At 43.0% G+C, this 22,093-nt stretch overlaps 1 protein-coding gene across 7 annotated transcripts in view; it reads left to right on the forward strand.

The window, feature by feature from the left end:
• The window catches only part of LOC115167527 (diacylglycerol kinase zeta), a 120,535-nt gene that overhangs the window by 84,778 nt on the left and 13,664 nt on the right, over positions 1-22,093 (forward strand). For 5 of the 7 annotated variants that reach the window (XM_029722016.1, XM_029722017.1, XM_029722010.1 and 2 more), the window contains 11 exons: positions 98-171; positions 313-424; positions 571-770; positions 4,221-4,321; positions 8,411-8,490; positions 9,663-9,707; positions 11,898-11,967; positions 14,398-14,438; positions 15,177-15,373; positions 19,804-19,917; positions 21,384-21,440. In XM_029722016.1, the coding sequence (XP_029577876.1) occupies positions 98-171; positions 313-424; positions 571-770; positions 4,221-4,321; positions 8,411-8,490; positions 9,663-9,707; positions 11,898-11,967; positions 14,398-14,438; positions 15,177-15,373; positions 19,804-19,917; positions 21,384-21,440 (1,091 nt within the window). The remainder of the gene's footprint in view (positions 1-97; positions 172-312; positions 425-570; positions 771-4,220; positions 4,322-8,410; positions 8,491-9,662; positions 9,708-11,897; positions 11,968-14,397; positions 14,439-15,176; positions 15,374-19,803; positions 19,918-21,383; positions 21,441-22,093) is intronic. The other 2 variants (XM_029722011.1, XM_029722015.1) reach the window with 1 other exon arrangement.

The following is a 22,093-nucleotide window of genomic DNA, read 5'->3' on the forward strand; positions in this document are numbered from 1 at the left end:
TACGTTTTATTGGCCACGTGAGACCTCTTCCAGGAATGATCTGAGTGCGTTTGTGTACAGTAATGGAGACGTCTATCTGTCTGTCTCCTCTCATTAGTGTGACGGCACCGACCTCACCTCAAAGGTTCAGGATCTGAAGCTGCAGTGTTTGGTGTTCCTCAACATTCCTAGGTGAGCAGCCTCAATGGGGAAACGAGTTATATATCACACTGTTGTAATGTAGGCTGTAGGCTAAGTTAGGCACATAACTGTGTGTGTGTGTGTGTGTGTGTGTGTGTGTGTGTGTGTGTGTGTGTGTGTGTGTGGTACTAGATACTGTGCTGGTACCATGCCATGGGGAAACCCAAGCGAGCACCATGACTTTGAGCCACAACGGCACGACGACGGCTGCATTGAAGTTATCGGCTTCACCATGACCTCTCTGGTATTCACCTATCAACTTGAATTTGTCTGTGTGTTAGAACATACGAGTTAGTAGATGAATGAAATGGATGAGTCACTTTCTTTACATTTGTCCTAGTCGTAGCCTTGCTCTGACGGATGGTCGTCTCGTCCCCCCTGGTGCTGTAGGCAACACTGCAGGTCGGAGGTCACGGCGAGCGGCTGAACCAGTGCAGAGAAGTGACCCTCACCACCTACAAGTCCATCCCCATGCAGGTAGATGGGGAGCCGTGCAAGCTAGCCCCCTCCACCATCCGGATCTCCCTGAGGAACCAAGCCAACATGGTGCAGAAGGCCAAGAGGAAGACCTCTATACCGCAGCTCAACGAGTGAGTAATACAGTCCAGCATGGGAACGCCATTTTAGAATTGAGTTTATAAAAAGAGACCAGAAAAGGGGTCCAGTCAGAATCCGAACATCAATCCACTATGGAGACTTTCTAATGTGTAACTATTTAGTCTTTGCGCTGTCGGTAGGTTGACTCTTTTTGTCATGCGGTGCTTGTGGAGTTGGAAGTTACTGTAATGCATTCCACAAGTCATGACTAATGTCCTCGGCCGAGCCGAAGGTCGCTCTTCAATTTCTTAATGTGTGATTTAAAGTGGCACGCAGGAGTGGGAGACTGACAGGCCAGACAAGGTGGGATTCATTTTCAGGGGGTGGCTGAAGCGCTGACAAAGACATGTGCGTGTAAAATAATCCAAGCCGACGAGGGGGAAAGCAGAACAAGAAAGACATACAACAACATTCATCAAAGTCGTCATGGCTTTGCAGCCATCTTCCTTTTCTCTCCATCGGTAGTCTCATATCAGTCTCAGTCTGTCTACAGGCTGAAAATCGAAGATGTATTATCAGAATGAACAGCCCTATTTATTTTCACGGTAATTGCATTACCTTTTTCAATCCCGTTGTAAGGTTTTTTGCTAATTTCATACTTCTCTGATTCTCGCGACTATGTATTGACTTGCTGGCGGAGGGGAATAATGAATCCTCCATCAAAAGGATTGATATGTCCCGGGGGGGGACTAATTCAATGATTGTGTTTACAGAAGCCTGTTTTAGCTGAGATTAAGTCGGGGTCATCCGAACCTTATTCATGATACCATTCTTCCTTTTTTGGTTAGAATGGCCTAACCTTCTGTGAAGCAAAAACACCAGGCATTTGGACAGAAAGTAAGAACGCAAAGATGCAAATGAGCCTGGAATTCAAACAAACGACCCAGCTGTATTCACTTCTACGCTGATTACACTGTTTGAGATCATACCCCAACATTAGATCAAACTGTTCTCCCAACATTTTTCCCAACAACACTCCAGTAAGAAACCTATACAACTTGCGTTGTTGTCAGTTGTCTATTGTCCTTGGAACAGAATGGTAAGCTATAGTCACAGCGTTGTTTTTGGCTCTCCCACACACTGCGAACAGGTCACATTCGTCACAGATCACAACTGTTTTCATGAATATGTAATCATGCTAGAAGCCATCACGGTGACAAACGGAAGGGGGGAAAGCTGCTCGGAACACCCCTGGCTTCTCCCAAGCTGCTGTGCCATGTGAGCCCAGGTTGTCAGACTGTTGTGGTTGGAGGTTGATCCCCTGTCATCAGCTTGTTTTAATGCTCTTCCCGGGTGGCAGTCTTTCATTAAACTTATACCTTCATTTATTTCCTTATCTCTCAACTGAGATGTTTCCAACTCCCAACTAGTTTACAAAGTTAGAAATTAATATGGAAAGTAACTGATTCTATACAGTGTAATGGTGTGCTGATCTCTAGCATAGGTTAGGAATAATCGTTATGTGTCCATTTGACATGATTTGGTTGTTTAAACCTCAGAGTTCCTACAAATATGTACACTGAACACAAATATGAACACAACAGAAAAAGTGTTGGTCCCGTGAGCTGAAATCGATCCCAGAAGTGTTCCATATGCACAAAAAGCTTATTTCTCTCACATTTTGTGCACACATTTGTTTATATTCCTGTTAGTGAGCATTTCTCCTTAGCCAAGATAATCCATCCACCTGACAGGTGTGGCATATCAAGAAGCTGCTTAAACAGCGTGATCATTACACAGGTGCATCTTGTGCTGGGGACAATAAAAGGCCACTCTAAAATGTGCAGTTTTGTAACACAACACAATGCCACAGGTGTCTCAAGTTTTGAGGGAACATGCAATTGGCATGCTGATTTGAGGAATGTCCATCAGAGCTGTTGCCAGATAATTTGATGTTCATTTCTCTACCATAAGCTTACTCTAACATGATTTTGGAGAATTTGGCAGTTGGTCCAATCGGCCTCACAACCGCAGACCACGTGTAACCACGCCAGCCCAGGATCCTCCACATCCAGCTTCTTCATCTGCGGGTCCGTCTGAGACCAGCCACCCGAACAGCTGATGAAAGTGTGGGTTTCCACAACCAAATCATTTCTGCACAAACTTTCATAAAAATGTCTCAGGGAAGCTCATCTGCGTGCTTGTCGTCCTCACCAGGGTCTTGACCTGACTGCAGTTCGGCATTTTAACAGACTTCAGTGGGCATATGCTCATCTTCAATGGCCACTGGCATGCTGGAGACGTGTGCTCTTCACGGATGAATCCCGGGTTTCATCTGTACCGGGCAGATGGTAGACAGCGTAGTGTGTATGGCCTCGTGTGGGCGAGCGGTTTTCTGATGTCAACATTGTGAACAGAGTGCCCCATGGTGGCAGTGGGGTTATGGTATGGGAAGGCATAAGCTACGGCCAACAAACACAATTGCTTTTTATCGATGGCAATTTGAATGCACAGAGATACCGTTACGAGATCCTGAGGCCCATTGTCATGCCGTTCATCCACCGCCATCACCTCATGTTTCAGCCTGATAATGCATGATCCCATGTCACACGGATCTGTACGCAATTCTTGGAAGCTGAAAATGTCCCAGTTCTTCCATGGCCTGCATAATCAACAGAAATGTTACCCATTGATCATGCTTTGTATCGACGTGTACGACAACGTGTTCCAGTTCCCGCCAATATCCAGCAACTTCGCACAGCCATTGAAGAGGAGTCGGACAACATTCCACAGGCCACAATCAACAGCCTGATCAAGTAGTGGTCACACCAGATACTGACTGGTTTTTGATCCACGCCCCTACCTTTTTATAAAGGCATCTGTGAACAACAGATGCATATCTATATTCCCAGTCATGTGAAATCCATAGATTAGGGCCCAGTCATGTGAAATCCATAGATTAAGGCCTAATGAACCCAGGGCTGTGATTGGAGACACTGCCCTGTGTAGGGTGCCTTCTCTCGGATGGGATGTTAAACAGGTGTCCTGACTCTCTGAGGTCATTAAAGATCCCATTGCACTTATTTTAAGAGTAGGGGTGTTAACCCCGGTGTCCTGGCTAAATTCACAATCTGGCCCTCATACCATCACGGCCACCTAATCATCCCCAGCTTACAATTGGCTCATTCATCCCCCTCCTCTCCCCTGTAACTATTCCCCAGGTCGTTGCTGTAAATGAGAATGTGTTCTCAGTCAACTTACCTGGTAAAATAAATAAAAATATAATTTTTTTCAATTGTCTGATTTCCTTATATGAACTGTAACTCAGTAAAATCTTTGAAATTGTTGCTTTTATATTTTAGTTTGGTGTAATTCCAATTTTTGAGAGATGGTACCCAGCAGTAAAATCTTTGAAATTGTTGCTTTTATATTTTAGTTTGGTGTAATTCCAATTTTTGAGAGATGGTACCCAGCTGGTATGCTTCTTCTGTTGTCTTCCACAGCCAGCAGCCTTTCCCGGAGAGATTAAGGATCCGGGTGAACCGTATTAACATGCGAGACTATGAGGCTCTGCATTACGACAAGGAGAAACTTAAAGAAGCCTGTGAGTATTCCATCTCTGTCTAATGCACTGTAACTCCATCATCCTTCAGGTGTCGCCCAGTCTGTTCAAGGAGAAGTGCAGCAGGCCCTTGAGCACTGCTTCATGCAGGGATGTTACTGATAGCCAGAGGTGTTTTCAGTGACATAGAACTCTGTAGTCTACACATATTTTAGTTTTATTTTTTTTTACTGCCGTGCAGTTGAATTTCAAAGTGGCAGGCTTGTTTTATAGAGTTAAATCCTGGCCATATGCACTGTAAGGGACTTGAGCCAGTTGACAAGAGCTATTACCTGAAGATATACTACATTTACATTTTAGTCATTTAGCAGACGCTCTTATCCAGAGCGACTTACAGTAGTGAATGCATACATTTCAATTCATTTCATACATTTTTTTTTTTTTTTACGTACTGGCCCCCCGTGGGAATCGAACCCACTACCCTGGCGCTGAAAACACCATTGCAAACACCATGCTCTACCAACTGAGCCACAGGGAGGCTGATACTACACGTATCCTTGTGCCATTTTACGGGCAAGTTTTCCGACCCGAAGTAAGAGCGTAAATGGAAAATGATTCCTTTTCTATGCACTTTTCTCTCTTGTGCGTATTCTGACCATGAATTTAAGCATGAGAATAGAATGCTATTCACCTGCTATTTGTTTGGGGTGTACAGTAGATTGAATACATGCAGGTGTGGCAGAGGTATGTGTATATTCTGACCTTGACTTAATTCCCTAATAATTCCACCAACTACGCAGGAGGAAACCATGAATAAGGTTCTACCGGTTCCAAATGGAAAGAGCATTTACTTAATGTTTTCCAGTAGAAATAACACCCTTCTCCATGCACTGTATTTGACAACTTGACAAGGACTAGGTAAATGAGTAATCCATTTGGATAAGGGAATTGTTAATATAAATGACACTTGTTTTAGAACTATTTTACCTTGTAATCGCTGGAGACACGTGAAACCCGTTATATGGCAGCAAACTGAAGCATATCAACTTTCCCACAGTAAAGTTGATGAAATGCTGTGCTAAGTTGTACTGTCTAACTTGCAGGGATGGGCACGCTCTAATATCTTAATTAATTCCTATTTCTGTCATGTTAAATATTCGCCACTTATCCGTATCGACCGTCAGTAGGCCTAATAATCACACATATTCAACTGTCAATTAGATCCCATCAGTTGGTATAGCCTACATTATCATTCCATTTAATGACATAGTTTCGTTTACCTTCATTTGCTTCCTCTGTAAAGCTGAGGATCATTAGTAACAGTTGATAATATAGACTATTCTCCCTATTATAATTCTATGTACACTAATCTTCCAACATTAGTGGGTTGAAGAACTGAATGAGGCAATTTTCAGAATGAATCAAATTAACGTTTTATTTTATGTGTAAAGGCTCTCCAAACCGTTTTTTTTTTTTAGGATTCATAAATACTTTCCTTAATCTAAAAAATCTACAACATCTGGTTATTTTGAAATCCACCAATTGGTGCTGGAACAGAGAACAAAATGCATATATTTATATTCTAGCGAGTCTGTTGACAAAATTCTAACTTAAAGGTACACCGTATTTAAAAGGGATGGCTTAAAATAGATGCACTGAAAACCCCATTGAATGAAAACTCCTCGAGAAAATCTGTTGGCCAGCAAGTGGGAGGGTTTTCAGCTAAATGTATTCAGTGCCCGCAAGGGAACCATGCCTGCAAAGCCAGTTACGCACCTGCATAAGGTACATCTGTATACCAACTACTGAGAAGTGCATAGGAAAGGCGTGCACTCGGTCACTGTCAAACGTCGGTTAGCACAAATATATTTCATGTGGAAGGAGACACCAGGCCCTTGATCGCCCCCTTAAAGGATGCCGCCATCAACTAGCCTAGCTAATTACAAAGGAAAAGGAAGTCCCTTTTGATTTATATGGTACTTAGCAGAAAACCCCACAGAGATGGAACTCTTTCATTTTCTCTCTTCCTGGCTTCTCCTGGGCAGGGAGGAGGGGAGGTGGGCATTGGCTCCAGGTTTTGCTATTCCGTCCACCCTGAAACCCTCCTCCTATCCCTCGTCAGGCCATTCGATTGCTATGAGTTTATCAGCGTGGGCCTCCCTGCATGTGACTTTGGCTAGATATCAAGTGTGTGACTGTGAGGCGATAATGAGGTAGCTACCCATTACTGTCTCTAATGGATGCCCTGGGGCCCCAGAGGGGCTCTGTCAGTGGTTCTGTGCTCTACAGCCTCCTGCAGCACCTGTGTGCTAGGACGACACTGTAATCACCTCCATAACACAGCTACAGCCCCTCCCCTCCCCCACACTCTTAATTGTTCTCACATTCGCATCCTCATGCACAAACCTAACTGTTCCAGACAGTGTCCCAGACAACAATTGCAACAGTTATTGGCCCCAAGTTATGTAACTCTGATATGCAAATGATGCTGTTTGGGGCTGTTTTGGTCTCCGATGGTACAAAACCCAGCTGCTGTGGACCAACTCCTAAGAGGAATGGGAAATAATATAATGAATGTTTTAGGTTCTTCCTGAACTTTTGCAATTATAAAGCCTCGTATTACCATCCTGATGACCGCTGTGGAATTTGTGTAGCGAAACAGAATGTAAGCTCGCAAGATTTCAGGATGGTCGTACGAGACTTAGCAATTATAATACCTGACATAAAACCTCCCAGTAGGTTCTCAGGCATAATTGGTGGAGGTCCAACTGTTTTTTTTAACAGTACCTACCATTTGCTTCACGGAATGCTGAAAGTAGTTTATTCTTTGTTTTCCACCACTAGATGTCAGAACGTGCAACTAACATAAAATAATATACGTTTTTAAACCTGAAGCACACTTTAACTGATTCTATAAATAAACTCAATGTCCATATTAAACTGTCATACAGTGGTCCAATAACAAACTTTGTACCTAATGCACCCTCATGCTTGCTGACGTACAAGCGAATTCCAAGGCTGTTTTTGATAGGCCACTCATAAATGTAAATGGGAGCGAACACATGAAAGTGAGCAATCATTCTGCGATTTGCACATTGTTTAGCATCTTTCTAGATAGCACACGCAGACCTCCCTCTGGCTAACACTGAATCAAGTTAGGTCCCTGATGTTTCACATGGATCTTGAGGTACAAGGGATGTTCGCTGTCATGGCTGAGGTTAATGCTCTATTCGCTCGTCTCTGATCCAAAAATATAGCATGCGGCTGGTACCAGTTACGCAGTTCTCTCAGTTGCCTGACACCTATAAAGAGTTTAGACAACTCTGCTTTTGCAGAGTGAGGACAGCAAAAGAGAAGCGTGGGGGGGGAAGAAGAGAAAGAAGCGGAATTGAATTAGAGACAGACTGTTCCAAGGTTGCTAGGCAACAGCACATTCCTCAGTGGAGAAATCTGCCTGCTTTTCTCTCTCTCTCTCTCTCTCTGCCTGTGAAACTTGCTGCTCAGAGACACTTTTTCAATTCACAAATCTCAGCTTGATAGTCCACGAGTCATTCATTTCTGTTCTGTTCTGATCGCGAAGAAGGCCCTGTGGATGGCCCGGACATTCATGATCACATAATGTGGTTTTGATGCACTCACTGATACATAGTGTATCTGCTCTCTCACTTGCTGCCCAGTTGTACTTTAGGCCTAATTGCCTGTCTCTAGTTTAGCACAAATCAATGGGCATGGGAACTAATGGCAAACATGTCGCCAGACAGTTTGCAGACATCACATTTAGAGAATTCTTCCTCTTATTGTTTTCCATTGCTATTAGGTTTATACACTTCACCTACTTTGACAGCCGTTTCAAAGGGGTTTGAGTGCATTGGACTTTGCGTGGCGCTCTATGAAACACAAGGCATCCAGGAAGCCCAAGTCTCTAAATATATCCTTGATCTATTGCCAACAAAAGAAACTTCCCCCCAAAACCTTTCTGGTTTTCGAGTTGATAAATGGACACAATCAGATAGGCTGTGTCTTGTAGCTCGTGTCTATGAGCTACCTGTAGAATGTTTTTTCATGCCTCGATCACTAGGCGCCTGCAGCAGTGTTTAACAGCATGTTGTCTCTCATCATCTCTCCCCACAGCTATCCCGCTGGGCCTCATCGTTGTCCCGGGAGACAGTGACCTGGAAACATGTCGCTCCCACATCGAGAGGCTCCAAGAGGTGAGAAATGAAGGAAGCAGGTGGGGACAGCGAGAAGGGGACAAAGGAGAGCGTGTTGGGTTGAGGAGGTAGATGGAACACTGGGTAAAGGAGATGGTAAGCTGATGAATTACAGGAAAGACAGAGAGGGGAGAAGAGGAGAGCATGTGGGTTGATGAGATGGGACTCTGGGTAGAAGAGGGACAGAAGGGATGGAGGACATGAGAGCATTTAAAGACAAAGGAGCTGTGAGGTAACTAATACCAGGGGAGAACTCCGAAATGTCTGTGATGGAGGACAATTCAGGCAGAGAGTAGAAGAAGACGACAGAGGGGGTAGGACTGAGCTAATGCCATGAGAGGATGGGGGAAATCATTCTGATGAAGTTGTGCAAGAGCTGAACGAAGAGAGGAGGTTAGAAGAGGTTTGAACTTGCTGATGTCAAGAGCAATTACTCTCAGGCTGGTATATGATGGCTCATCTCGACAGACAAGCCCAAACCTGTCTTTAGTATAGGAAAGGATTGCATGTGTGGTTGTTTGTGAATGGGGGAGACTGCGATTCTTCCAAAAAATGACATCCTTGCCCATCTAACCCCCTCGCTGTCTCGTTTGGTTCAAAACCCATTGAAATAAATAGTGCGTGAAATTTGCTGCCGGTTTAGCGGCACCGCCGCTTTGCGATCATTTGATTATTATATTCCTCCTTATTTTTTTTTAACCACAATCCCTCAACGGCTGTCCCTCATTTGGGATTCCCATGCGGTATGTTCTTTTGTTGCTGTTTTCATCAGCTCAATGTTATAAGAAAAGACTTAAATCATATTTAGGTTTTGTCTGCTCCTAATGGAGACACGATGACTACTATACTGTTGCAGAATGGTATTAGTTCTGTTATATGTAATCATCCACTTTCATTATATGTTACTCTCAAAAACATATCACCCAATAATAATACTGTATTATTGGTAAGTAGGACTCGTAGCACACAAGACGGCATAAATTGAGGGGGGGGATGTTTCCCCCACTACATTCAACCCATTTTCTGCAATCCAAAACCAGTCATTATAGTAACTTCAAGACGAGATGCTTACTTTCCTATCCGCGCGTGGTGATTTACTTTGGGTAAGGGCATTAGGCAGGAAGGAGAGTCTCCGTTTATGGAATTACAGTGTTTTTGGGGCTGTTCCGCAGGACTTCGTCTCCGTTCATCCCTTCTTCAAACGACTGGTGCTCCAGGTTGGTGAAACGAGACAGGACATGGAGCCTGTGGCATGGAAAGGAACAAGTCTGAAAAGGAAACGTTCCCCTAATCAAAAACGACCTTTAGATCACCGATTACATTTTACATTGACATTTTTGGTCATTTTAGCAGACTCTCTTATCCGGAGCAAACACAAACAGTGCAAACAATAACCGTAAAATGTAATCGAATTCAAAAACAAGGATGAGGCCTTTTTTTTGTCATGACCGCGTTCTTTTTATGAGAACACACTGTTTGAGCATGTGATACATAGGCTTAAAGTCTGAAGAAAACACTTGTCAAACCTGTCCCACCCTGTGCATAACCGTCAAGCACATACGGTACAAAGGCAGAGCTGCAGCCACAATTCTCATCGTTGCTTTAGGTGTTTACTTGGAACTGTGTGTTTGATCAACTCTTCCATGTCTTATTTTTGTCTCCCAAGAAAATAATCTAGAGCACAAATACACTGCTCACATCAAGTAGTTCCTTGTTGGCTTCAAAACGAATAAGCTGTGCAATCAGTCAAAGGGTGTGTCGCATCAATGTTCAAATATCGTGCCCTAGTCCTTTAACAAAGTGATTTCACCACACCGCTCTAAGTTGCATACCCAGATGGCGAGAGGCGCGGGTAGATGCTGAGACTGTCCGTCTCCAGTGGTAACCACACACTCCTCCCAGCTACCCTGGCCCTCCTTCAGATCCCCATTCACAGCTCAGCCAAACCGGCTGCATAATGTGAATGGCTGAATAATAGAGGCTGTACTCAGGAGACCCTTTTTTTCCTCTTGTCTTTTCTGTAGTGGCCCTGTTCCCCCTATACAAACCAACCCAAATTTGGCTCTCTGGGGAAGAGTTTCTCTCCTTGTTCCTCTGTGCCCCTAAGCATGGTTTAGATGTGTTCTTTAGTGTTGTGTGTTTGTTTGTTTGTGATTGTGGGTGTTTACTCTCTCTCCCTTTCTGTGTGCATGAAAGAGAGACATTGTAATCAGGAGTATGTTTGCTTCTGATTTTTGTATGCAGCAAGCATCCAATGTTTAAGAAACTGCTGTTAAGGTTGCTGTGGCTATGTTACTGCAGTTAGTAATACTTTTGCTGAATATAAGAGAGCACTACGACCTAGACCAGTTAGTGGACTAGTTGATACTGTCTCGTTTGGTGGTTGCATTTTTTGGGTTCCCTGTTCGAGACCCAGAAAAGTCTGCCGTTTCTTAGATTGGCTACCTTGTGTACACGATTTTCTTTGTTTGTTTGTTTGTGGGTGTGTGGGTGTGTTTTTTTTCTTGTAGGTGGTATCCAGTATTTGTGCCCTAAGCTAAGCATGATCTTTCAGCATAGTTCCGCATGTATCATTACATTCTGTACACTGCTATCCTCCTGGTCCCTTTGGAAGTTAGATGGACTGGTCAAGTTTACCTTTAGATGGGAAATCAGTAGTACGTTTTCCTGACCACAGTTAAACTGGTCAGGAAAAACTCTCTGCACTAGTTTTAGCCTATAACTCTAACTAGGGCCTGGAGTTTTCCTGGCCAAGGCATGTGGTCAGGAGAAACTCATGGCCCTAGAAATGACTTCTGTTGTTGTCGTCACATTCCAACAGTTCTCTTTCCGTCTGAACATTGAATAGACAAATGTCCTTTTTGTGGCTTGCCTCGGCCCGTTTTCCTCTAAACACTGACTTACCTTCAAGATCAAGTTCTGAAGAGGATTATGTCAATGTGTCTCATTGCATAAGGTCACTGGACTATAGTACCTTTGGAAAGTGCTTGGATTAAGTAGAGTTCAGCCAATGCAAAGAACCGTGTCCAAAGGAATCGTAGGTCTATGGACCAAGGATTCTGTGACTGAGGCACACATGAGGGGGGTGAAAACACCTGCCCTCCTAAACTCATGGAACTCTATATGAAAGAGTCAAGGAGGGGTTAATATGCTGGGCCCATTCAGTGAACTCACTGCCCAGAAAAGTACTTTTCATTTCAAAAAGCCTATGTCTGAACACAAGACTCAGGGCCTTTACATCTTGCCCTACATCTAGCAGAAAAGGTTTTTATTATTTGAGTCCTCTGTTTTTCAATGGACCAGTAAGTTGGACAAAACAGAGTCAAGGCCTTCTAGTCTCATTTATGTTTGGTGTAAAGAGCAGGCTGTTGTGGAACTAATCTCATTGGTCCCATTTTCTTTCTCAGGAGGATGAGGGAGCTAAGTCAAAGACCCTTTCCTCGCAGAAGCTTTCGCCAAAGTGGTGCTTCTTGGACTGTAAGTACCACTTCTTATAAAGAGCACTGCTATTTATTCCTTACACTTTCTATAGTGTAGTATTCCTCTTGTGCCTCCTCTTTTAGTCCTCTGTCAATCTTCAATGTTTAAGCGAGAGCGCTTCACATAATCTGATCATTGCGAGTGGGAGCATCTGTCTCTTACAAGTCACCGTTTTCTTGGTTCATTCACCACAGAATTTGATGTTTCGTCGAGGTAGACTTAATTTGATAGAGCAGTGCCATTTTATGACCTTTACGATTAGTGCATCAGTGCATTTCTTCTGCAGGGTATTGATTCACATTTGCATTACAAGCAAATATACCCAGCATAAATTGAGTTCTTCGTGTTCAAAACAGAGGTTTTGAGGATCATTTCAACATTTTGTTTTAGATTATTGTTTAGAAGAATTGAAGATGGGTAGAGCGACCCAGAACATGATTTAGCGCAGCTGTGCTGTATTTCTGTGTGCGATAGGCTCTGCCAATTCAATTAAACCAAGCTCCATCTTAACATTAATTTAGATCAACAGCTCTGGTGCAAAGATACAGAAATTATTCGATAATAATGTCACTGATTTGCTTTGAATGTTTCTGCTCTCTGTTGCATAGCAGAAAAGGAATGTTCTGGGCCGACTTCATGCTTGTCTGTGAGATATTCTTAAGCATACAGTTTTATAATATTTCTGTAAAGAATCTGTGGTACTCATTCCACTGTAGTTATTCCACTGACAGTCCACAGTTCCCGTGAGATTTTTTAAATGTATTTCTTCAGTGTTGTGAATTACACGTTATGTGCGTTGCTAGGAATAACTACTCATTACACAGTTTACATATATGATGGACTCGTGCTGCTCATCAGCCACTCCACCTGCAGTGAAACTCACAGTCTTCCATCTCGTTACACTAGACTGATATGATAGCTGGTCTCTGAAGGGTGTCATTGCTTGAATGCTAAGTTAATTCACTTACTTAACTAGTGATAGTTGGTAGAGAAGGGAGGGTGTTGGAATCTACAGCCACATTTTCTGTAGCTTTTCAAAGCTTAATTAAATCCCATAGCTGCTCCATTGAAATCAGCACAGATTAGCTTCTATTCACTGGTAATAAAGCAGCCCAGATCTTAAAGGCGCCGTCCAAAAAAGACTGTTGTAAAGGTCTCGTGTGGAAAAAATTATAATTGTTTTCTCTCTCATCAAAACAGCATGGCTAATTCTTGATTAGAAGCATAGCAAGTGAATTCCAGCTGCATTCTGATTTGACTGATTATTTAATTAGAACGACGGGGGAAACACTTCATACTTTTTGATACATTCTGATAAGGATGAAGGGGAAAAAAACACCTTCCCAGATATTTCGGAAAAGCTGAGAAACATGCGGTACACAGACCTGCCCTTAAAGACCTTAAGATACTGAAGGAATCTTCTGGGCAAAACTTCATGCTTTTCTGTGAGATATTCTTAAAAATACATTTTATTCAAAAAATAAAAATAAGAGCTGGATTATTCTGCTCAGTGAAGCTGGCAGAAATTCAATTTGCAGTGTCCACGGAGGACAGGGGAGTCTATTTCTTGACATCTTAGATGTAGGGGAAGAAGCCTGGCAGATCTACTTCATTCCAGCGCGCACCCCCTTTGAGTCGGCTCCCACTGGGCTAGAGAACAGCTAATTTCCACTCCCTTAGACAGAATGGCAGCGTGAAGCTTAATTACTGGTACAGTCCAACAGAACGAGACTGTGGGGGGGACGGGACAGAGTTAGTTTAGTGGAATTTCTGCTGACTGGTGGGAAATGATCATCTGTAGTAAGTATTTGATCACTAGACCTCAACCATGTAAAGATTTCGCACTACTTCCCCTGTCTTAGTTTCTACGCTGAGATGTGGTGTTGTACATACTCGTGAGTCTCACAATAGTGTATTTGATTTTCCTTTGAGAAGCACATACAATTATATTGACATATGATCATATCCAGTCTCCTGTGAATCTGTTTGTGACTAGTTGGCTGGCAACAGTGTGAGATGTTCGGTACAGTCCCCCAACATCTAGAATTACACCCACTACCAGAACCCTTTAACTCTCCTTGTAATGTCCCCAAGTCAATGGGCCAATTATGTGGCCCTTTGCTCTTACTTGTTCTGTTTATTATACAGGTTATCCATCTTTTCCTTCATTTAACAACATGTGGCAAAGGCATGGTGCGCTTCGGAGCTGGTCTAATCAGGTCAACGCTTTGATTAAGCTCCTGCACAGTTACCAGCCCTCTCTGGCCTCATTAGAACACTGTGTGTGTGTGTGTGTGTGTGTGCATGCGCGTGCGTTCATGTACGTGCGTGTGCGTGCGTGGTTGTGTACAAGCCTATTTTCATATTATTTACTCTCTATAAATCTCATACTATTTCTAAGTAGATTTTTCCTTGTTTTCCTTCTAGCCACGACTGCAGATCGATTTTACAGAATTGATCGTGCTCAGGTGAGTGTGTCTCATTGTATATAATTATACATTCAGTGATGGGAAAAAGTACCCAATTGTCATACTTGAGTAAAAGTAAAGATACCTTAATAGAAAATGACTCAAGTAAAAGTGAGTCGCCCAGTAAAATACTACTTGAGTAAAAGTCTAAAAGTTTTTAGTTTTAAATATACTTAAGTATCAGAAGTAAATGTAATTGCTAAAATATACTTAAGTATAAATCATTTGAAATTCCTTATATTAAGCAAACCAGATGGCATAATTGTATTGTTTTTTTAATTTATTTACTTATAGACAGGGGCACACTCCAACACACACATAATTTACAAATGAAGCATTTGTGTATAGTGAGTCCTCCAGAACAGAGGCAGTAGGGATGACCAGGGATGTTCTTTTGAAAAGTGCATAAATTGGACCATTTTCCTGTCCTGCTAAGCATTCAAAATGTAACGAGGACTTTAAGGTGTCGGGGAAAATGTAGTGCGTAAAAAGTAAATTGTTGTCTTTAGGAATGTAGTGGTGTAAAAGTTGTCAAAAATATAAATAGTAAAGTAAAGATACCCCCAAAAACTACTTTAGTACTTTAAAGTATTTTTTACTTAAGTACTTTACACCACTGAATACATTGACTATGCAGAGTAATGGAACACCGATAACAAAAGCAAAATAAACAAGTAACATGTTCAATGGCCATTATGATCTGTACATAAGTGATTATGGTTTCTCTCTCCGTAACAGGAACACCTAAACTATGTGACCGAGATATCCCAAGACGAGCTCTTCGTCCTGGACCCTGAGCTGGTCGTCACGAAGACGGTGAGCACCTCACCAGGGATGCCTGATCTGGTTGATTCTTCTGGTGAATTCCCGGAGGCGTCTCCCAAGTTTGGATTCAAATCCTCCTCCTCTTCTCCTCCCCCCTCACCGGGACCCAGGTAAGAGAAGCAGCTGCTGCTCACAGCTTCTAATGGGAATTTCTGTTGGAGATCATTTTTAGAAACACTAGATAAAAGATGGGGCAGCTCCTCTGGAGCTTTCTGGGGGTTATAACAGTGAATACATACCAGGTCATTTTTCTGTGAACCAGTCTGTTTTTAAAGTGGTTTCCAGCAGTGCTGTTTTGACAGGCTGAAATAGTGTAGTAATAATCAGACTGGAGTGCCCCAGGTCCAGGACACAAAAGTAAAGGCAGAGTAAACCGTGGGCTGAATCTGTGTTTGGACGAACCCTATAACACAATAAAACCGTACGCTCCTCGGGGGGGGGGGGGGGGGGGGGGGGGGCGTGCTGATTTTGCCCTGTTGAATTATTAATGAGGCGACAGGGAGGAATGCAGAGGCCATGCTCACCCATTAACCCCCCCCCCATTAAATCTATGAATCACTTAAGTTCTAACCACTGGTCTTCATAATCACCCTAGGAAGGAGAAGGGCCACACTCACCTGAATCCACAGAGTGTCTTTAGAGACGCTCCGCCTCACTATATACTGCACGTTCATCTTTTCAGAAGAAAGGATGTCTTGTGTGCCAGGTGTAGATATTTCCGTAATTTTCCACAACAAATCTCCTGCACGTGTTGTAGCCTTTTGTGAATGACACTAGTGATGCACTCAGAACGAGTCAACCAAGTTACTCAAGTAATACCTTTTGAGCTCAACATGTCCATCCTGTTAAATCATCTTAAAGTGTTATACAATTGAACATGAGAAGGAATAAACTGCCACGATAAAGCCGTCTCTTCATATCTGCTGTGCATTCATCAATATTTCATAGAATCATTTCCGATATGCATTAGAAGCTGTCAGTCATTTAAAACCTTTGCATTTCTCCCTGCCATTCTAGCGTATCAACTTCTATTGCTCTTTATGTCGTTCCTATTGTACAATAGATGATTTTCTGTGGAGTTCTGTTCTACGGTCAACTTCACCTTAGTGGAAGTCTCTCTTCTCTACGCTTTAGCTCGGGCCCCTGTCCCCCATCCATTTAGGGATTTAAGGAGAGTTTGATGAAGAGGTGTGGCAACAGGTTCATGGAGTTCAAACATGGCAGAGGCAGATCCTAACCCGCCCCCCCCCCCCTCCAAAGTAAACATGGTGGGACTATCTCTGAGGGCGTGTGGGATTGTAGCCTCTCTCTCCCCCTCTTCTCGCCCTGTGGTCTATTGGCACGTCTTCTACAGACTGTCTTTTGATGCTTTCAAAGCAGAGGCCACGTTCTTTTTGCTATGTTCTCTCATGCTGCTGGCTGGGGCTTGAAATAGAATTCCTAATAAAAGGAGCCCTGTAGTCTAGAAAGACAGGCTGTGGTTGATGTGTTTGGATGTGCGGGGGGGGGGGGGGGCTTGGTCCAGTGGTTTTGGGTCTTCTTCAGGTCCTGCAGTAGTAGTTACAATGCTTGAAACAGGAACACCTGGACAGTGATGTTTGGAAGTAGCACTGTGTTGGAGGTAATTTGTCATAGATGAATACCACCTTAGTCTCTTGGTAATGTATCAAATCATCAAAGGAAATTTTAAGACGATGCGCATCCTAACTGTTACATTATTTGCATACTAGCATAAACAGCATTTTTCTCAGAACCAATTCATTTGCTGAACTGATCTTGTACCATTTCTTAACTATTCCTGCTACTGGCTCTGAAGATCCCCGGCTTCTTTGTCCTCCTTTCCCTAATCACAGATCAGTTTAAATGTATATTTAAAAAAAGTTTGTGTGTGTTTTTTTTTGGGGGGGGGGCATGTTATTAAATTAAAACATCCCTGAATTGTTTCTGTTCTCTCTCCATCTGCCCTTCCTTCTGCCCTACTTTCCTTCATCCACTCCTCTTCCTCTCTGTACCCTTTCCTCTTACCGTCAGTCCCACCAGCCCTCACTCAGACAGCGAGGCCATGGCGGTCAGACACAAGAAATCCCACTTCTTCTCCTCTCACTCCGGCTTCCCCTTTCCTGTCAGGAAGAGGTATCGATCTGTCCTTCCTTCCTGTTCGCCTCTCCTTTCCTCCTCTTCTTTTAAACGTATCCTGTCCTCCCAAAGATTGTTTACTCGCCCATGGACGTGTCTCCCCCTATAGCCATACAAGATTCCTTTGCGTTTTACTTGGATGTAGCAGGGGTTTCTGTGTTCTTGATATACACCTCTAGACTGATTTAATACACTTAAGTCCAAGATCTTTTTGGGTGGAACACATTCAAGCTCATGGAAAATTACAGTTTACATCGTCAGAACGCAGTTTAACAACAAAGTGTGTACTGCGTCGCTTTATTTTCCTCAAAATATAACATTTGGATCATTTGAAAATAGATACTTCTGCAGCCATGTGTGTGTTGCCAGGGCCAATTATTATAATTTTTTTCTTCAAATGCAATGTTGATTGTGTGGGTTGGAATAGGTGGAGGAGGATGAATGTGGGAGGCGATGAGCAAAAACCCAGCGTTCCGTCTGCAATGGGAATGAATACAGTACCAATCTGCCTCACTGCTTATGTTTCACTCCCACCTTCCTTAGAATCAAGATTCTATTTCAAAATCACACAAGCCCACAATCTGCCATCACAACTGAGATTGAGGGTAGCAGTTGCTCACTCTCCAATCTGATTATCCATTTTGCGTTTGACGCTCTTGTCAAAAAGCAGGATTTGTCTCCATAAAGATGTCTGTTGTTTAACTCTTTTCAATAATGTTTGTATCTTCATGCGCAGGCAGTCAGAGAGTGGGTTGGGCTCCAAACGAGACATGGGGAAGTGGCCCGGCTGAGCATGGGGTTAGCTTAGATTAGGTTTAGGGTTTGGGGGATCGATGAGGTCTATTTCAGGGTCAGATCTACAGTGAGAGCGGTTAGATCGTTAAACACACATTCATGAGTCATGATGCTCTCGAATAATATTGTAGTTTCCTGTGTTCAGTGCTCTTCCTCTGTCACAATGAATAGCTGCGGTTTTGGAAGCGCTGTTTTGGAACTTCCGTAGTCCTGGAAATACAAACTAGTCCTGCTGTGGATCTTTCTTTATTAGTTAAAGAGATCAGCTTTGGATCTTTGGAAAACAGTCTTATTCATTTGATGTCAGAGGCTTTCATCATCTTTGTTTCTCATATGATCAATATTTCATAAATCACCAATCCGATTGAACAGACAATGTGTATGCAGCTGTGCACATCTCGATTAGGACACAAGTGCAGACTGTTCACTCCTGAGAATCTCTACATTTTTCTAGGCTCCGCACTTCCCTGGTTCAAGTCCTGCCCTTCAACTTTTCCCCCTGCAAAAGCATCACTATTTTAGTGAGTTGCTTACCTTCCCTAATTGATCTAAACAACATCCCTACTCCTATATTCCAAAAGATTTTACCCATCAAAATTGTAACAGCTTCTGCATGTTCTTTTAGCATTGCAGACGCATTCCCTGTATGCCGGGTGTATGCTCTTTGTTCCACCTGCCTCTGGTCCTGGTTGGAAGTCAGACATACTAATGTGACGAATGTGGGAGAGATGGACCGGGTTAGTGGTAGACAGACAGACCCAGCACCACAGCATGATTTGGATCATTACGCTCCACAACAAGACCCCAAGCGTTTAAATAATGATCCACACAGCACTTCTGCTCTTTTGTTGCAGCTCTTCAGTTCGAATGGAATATAAAAAGACATTCAGTCAAAGTAGAATGTTATTGTTATCTATTATTGGTTGTATTAACAATTTAACACCATTTTTATCATTTTAACACTCTCTTTTGACTTTACTGGAGGAAAACAATCTTCAAAGCGAGTACTGTAGGTGCTGGATGACAGGAACATTTATATTGCATATTAGTGTCTTTTAACGGCAACTTTTTACCATTTACGATTTCTCCGATCTTCCATCGCGAACCTTCTTAATCGTTCTTTAGACCCCCATCATTCTATAATTCTGTCTCATGTACTCAAGTTCTCTCTTTTGCTTTATGCACTCTGCTCCCAATGGTTGAAATGTTCTGGTTTCAATCTTCCAAGTGGGTTTATCTGTACAGTGTGTAGCTTTTTGTACTTGCACTAGCCCCCCCCCCCCCCCCCCCCCCAGCAATGTAAACACACTTTATTTTTATATATACAGTGCCCACCTCTGATGTACACTTGCTTTATTATAATGACAAGAAAAGGCTTAAATGTTTACCTCCACTTCAGGACCCGGCGGGAATAGATACGGTGCTCTCACTACTTTTCTTTCCGTAGTGTATACAACGTGTGATGCCTTCTAGGTCATCTCAAACCTCATCATTTCTTAAACATACTGTATCTCTCTCTCTTTTCTGTCTATTTCTCTCTATTTCTCTCTTTTCTGGCTATCTCTCTCTCTCTCTATTTCTCTCTCTTTCCTGTCTATCTCTCTCTCAGGATCACGGAGCTCCAGAAGACCACTCAGAGGAAGCGAACATCCAGCGACAGCTCGGTGGTGGAGGCGCTGGCACACGACGGCTCCCTCAGGTCCAGTAAGCCTGCCCTCACCAGGTGAGAAGAGAGACTAAAACGCAGGGGTGGTGCCCGGACTGAGGCAGCCCGTCAATCTCCCAAATCACATATTACTTCTTTGATTTTTGTTGTTGTAACACACTTCGATCTTTTGAAGCTACTTAACGTACAATGCAGTCAGCCATAATAGCCTCACACTGTGCTATTGTAAGAGGGCTTTAAACGCAGTGTTTAACTTCCACGGTGTGTAGGTCCGGCAGTGCCAGACTGTTGCCAGACTGTTGTAAGCATCAGCCATATCCCTGGCAGGGTGTGATATGCTCAGGAGTAGAATGAGGCTGGGTGGAGATTTAGCCAACCCTCATTATCGGACAGAACCGGTGTAGCCTCCATCCCCTTTCCTGTCACGCTCGCCTGGACTGAGTAGAAAAGGGGTTGGACATTAGGAAAGGGTATTGCCCGTGACACTGTTAAGTGTATGGCTCCTTGCAGGTGTACAAATCTACTTAGGCCAGGAATTGTTCCATGAAATAGTCTGCAGTGTCAGTGGGTCAATAAAACACCATACCATCCTAGTTTTTGCAAGGAAATGCATTCTTCACAGTGGAGTTGTACGCATTTGTCATGGTCCATCATTTCAGAAAAGTGTTATGGTTCACCTCCTTGAGTCTCATGAAACTGAGATGACAAGCAGTGAAATGCTGTTTTTTTTTCTCCATCGTTTTTTTTTCATGGGCAAACACATCAAAACAACATATTTTTGTTTTTGCTTTCGTAATATCATTCATTCTTATTACGTGTTTGAACTGAGAATGGTTTGTAGGACTTGTTTTTAGTGCTGATTGTGCTTTGTTTATATTACCTCCCTATATTGGAGCCAGAGAGGAGGGAAAATGACAGTGTATAACAGCATCCGCTACGGACTATCCCTTCCAAATTGAATCTGCCATGAAATATAAAGACGTTAGGCTGCTCTTTGATATTGTGACCACACCAATAACAGGGGCCGTGAGGCTCCACATACAATACAGGCACTGGAGCCCATTTTGCCACAATGAACGTAAAATTTGAAAATAACTTCAAATAAAACAGAGGGGTCGGTTAGCTGAGCTCCATTGCTGTAACTATAGCTCCGCCGTGGTCTTTGTGCCGGGGCCGTAGTGGGCTGTGAAAATGCAATACAGTCACAAGGGGTGAAGCACTACTATTCCTTTGAGTGAAAGTGCAGTTACTGTAAGTTTTGCGTACTCCAAGTCGTATTTTCAACTTTTTATTATTATTATTATTATTTTTTTTTTACAGCTGATGAACTTAAAACTCAACCATACCATCTCAATGTAAATAACCCGTTCTCGAAATGAGGTTTTGTTTGTAGAGGCTTTCCAGTTGTTTCTGTTTCTATTGTTTATCATGCATGTTTACACATTTATGATTTATCATAAATGTGCTCATCTGTTGTTTTTTTTTTTTTTTGGTCCGTCCATTTGTTTGCTGTTGTCTTAAAGGGCCGGATGTATCCATCGGTCTAACACTACTGCAGCTGAGATCAACCCAACACTGAGGTGAGATCAAAGCCCTCTTTCACCACATTCACTTTCTCTTCACCATGTCACTTTCTCAATTCTGCCCTTTGCACTCTCTGTCACGCAAGAATGTATTTACTTAGCAAAGTTTCTGCTTACTAGTTCCTTGGTCTTGAGTCGACACAACACCACAGACCTCCACTCAATGTGCCAGACGTGGCATGTTGTCCAGTAGCATCCCAGTGAAGAGAGAGAATCAGATCTTTTGAAACTGAATTTCGAAGGGATTGTTTTTTTGTTTTTTTATGTTGTGTCTCGGTAACATTGTCCTTACAATAGTATCATATTCACCTCCCAGCTTGGCAGGATGCTTACGAGAATGTGGGGATGGCATTCAGCTGCTGGTGGAACCATATGACACAAACAGGCCCATGTGCTCCCTCTCGCTGTCACCGTGCCCCATCCCCTCTTTTACATACAAATAGCTCCGTTTGGACAGCTGAGAGAGCGCGAGAGAGACTGCCTTAGAGTATTCACATTTGGCACATCCTCACATTTAGATTTTACAATGAATTATGTGTCATTGTTTTTGCCACTCTTGTTTGTCAGCGACGCTAATTCACTGTTGATTGAGTCTCGTCTGGAGGCAAATTTGCATGATGGATCCTCTCCATGTCCACTGAGATGACTAA

The sequence above is a fragment of the Salmo trutta genome, chromosome 29 (assembly GCF_901001165.1).
Source record: "Salmo trutta chromosome 29, fSalTru1.1, whole genome shotgun sequence".
Lineage (NCBI taxonomy): Eukaryota > Metazoa > Chordata > Actinopteri > Salmoniformes > Salmonidae > Salmo > Salmo trutta.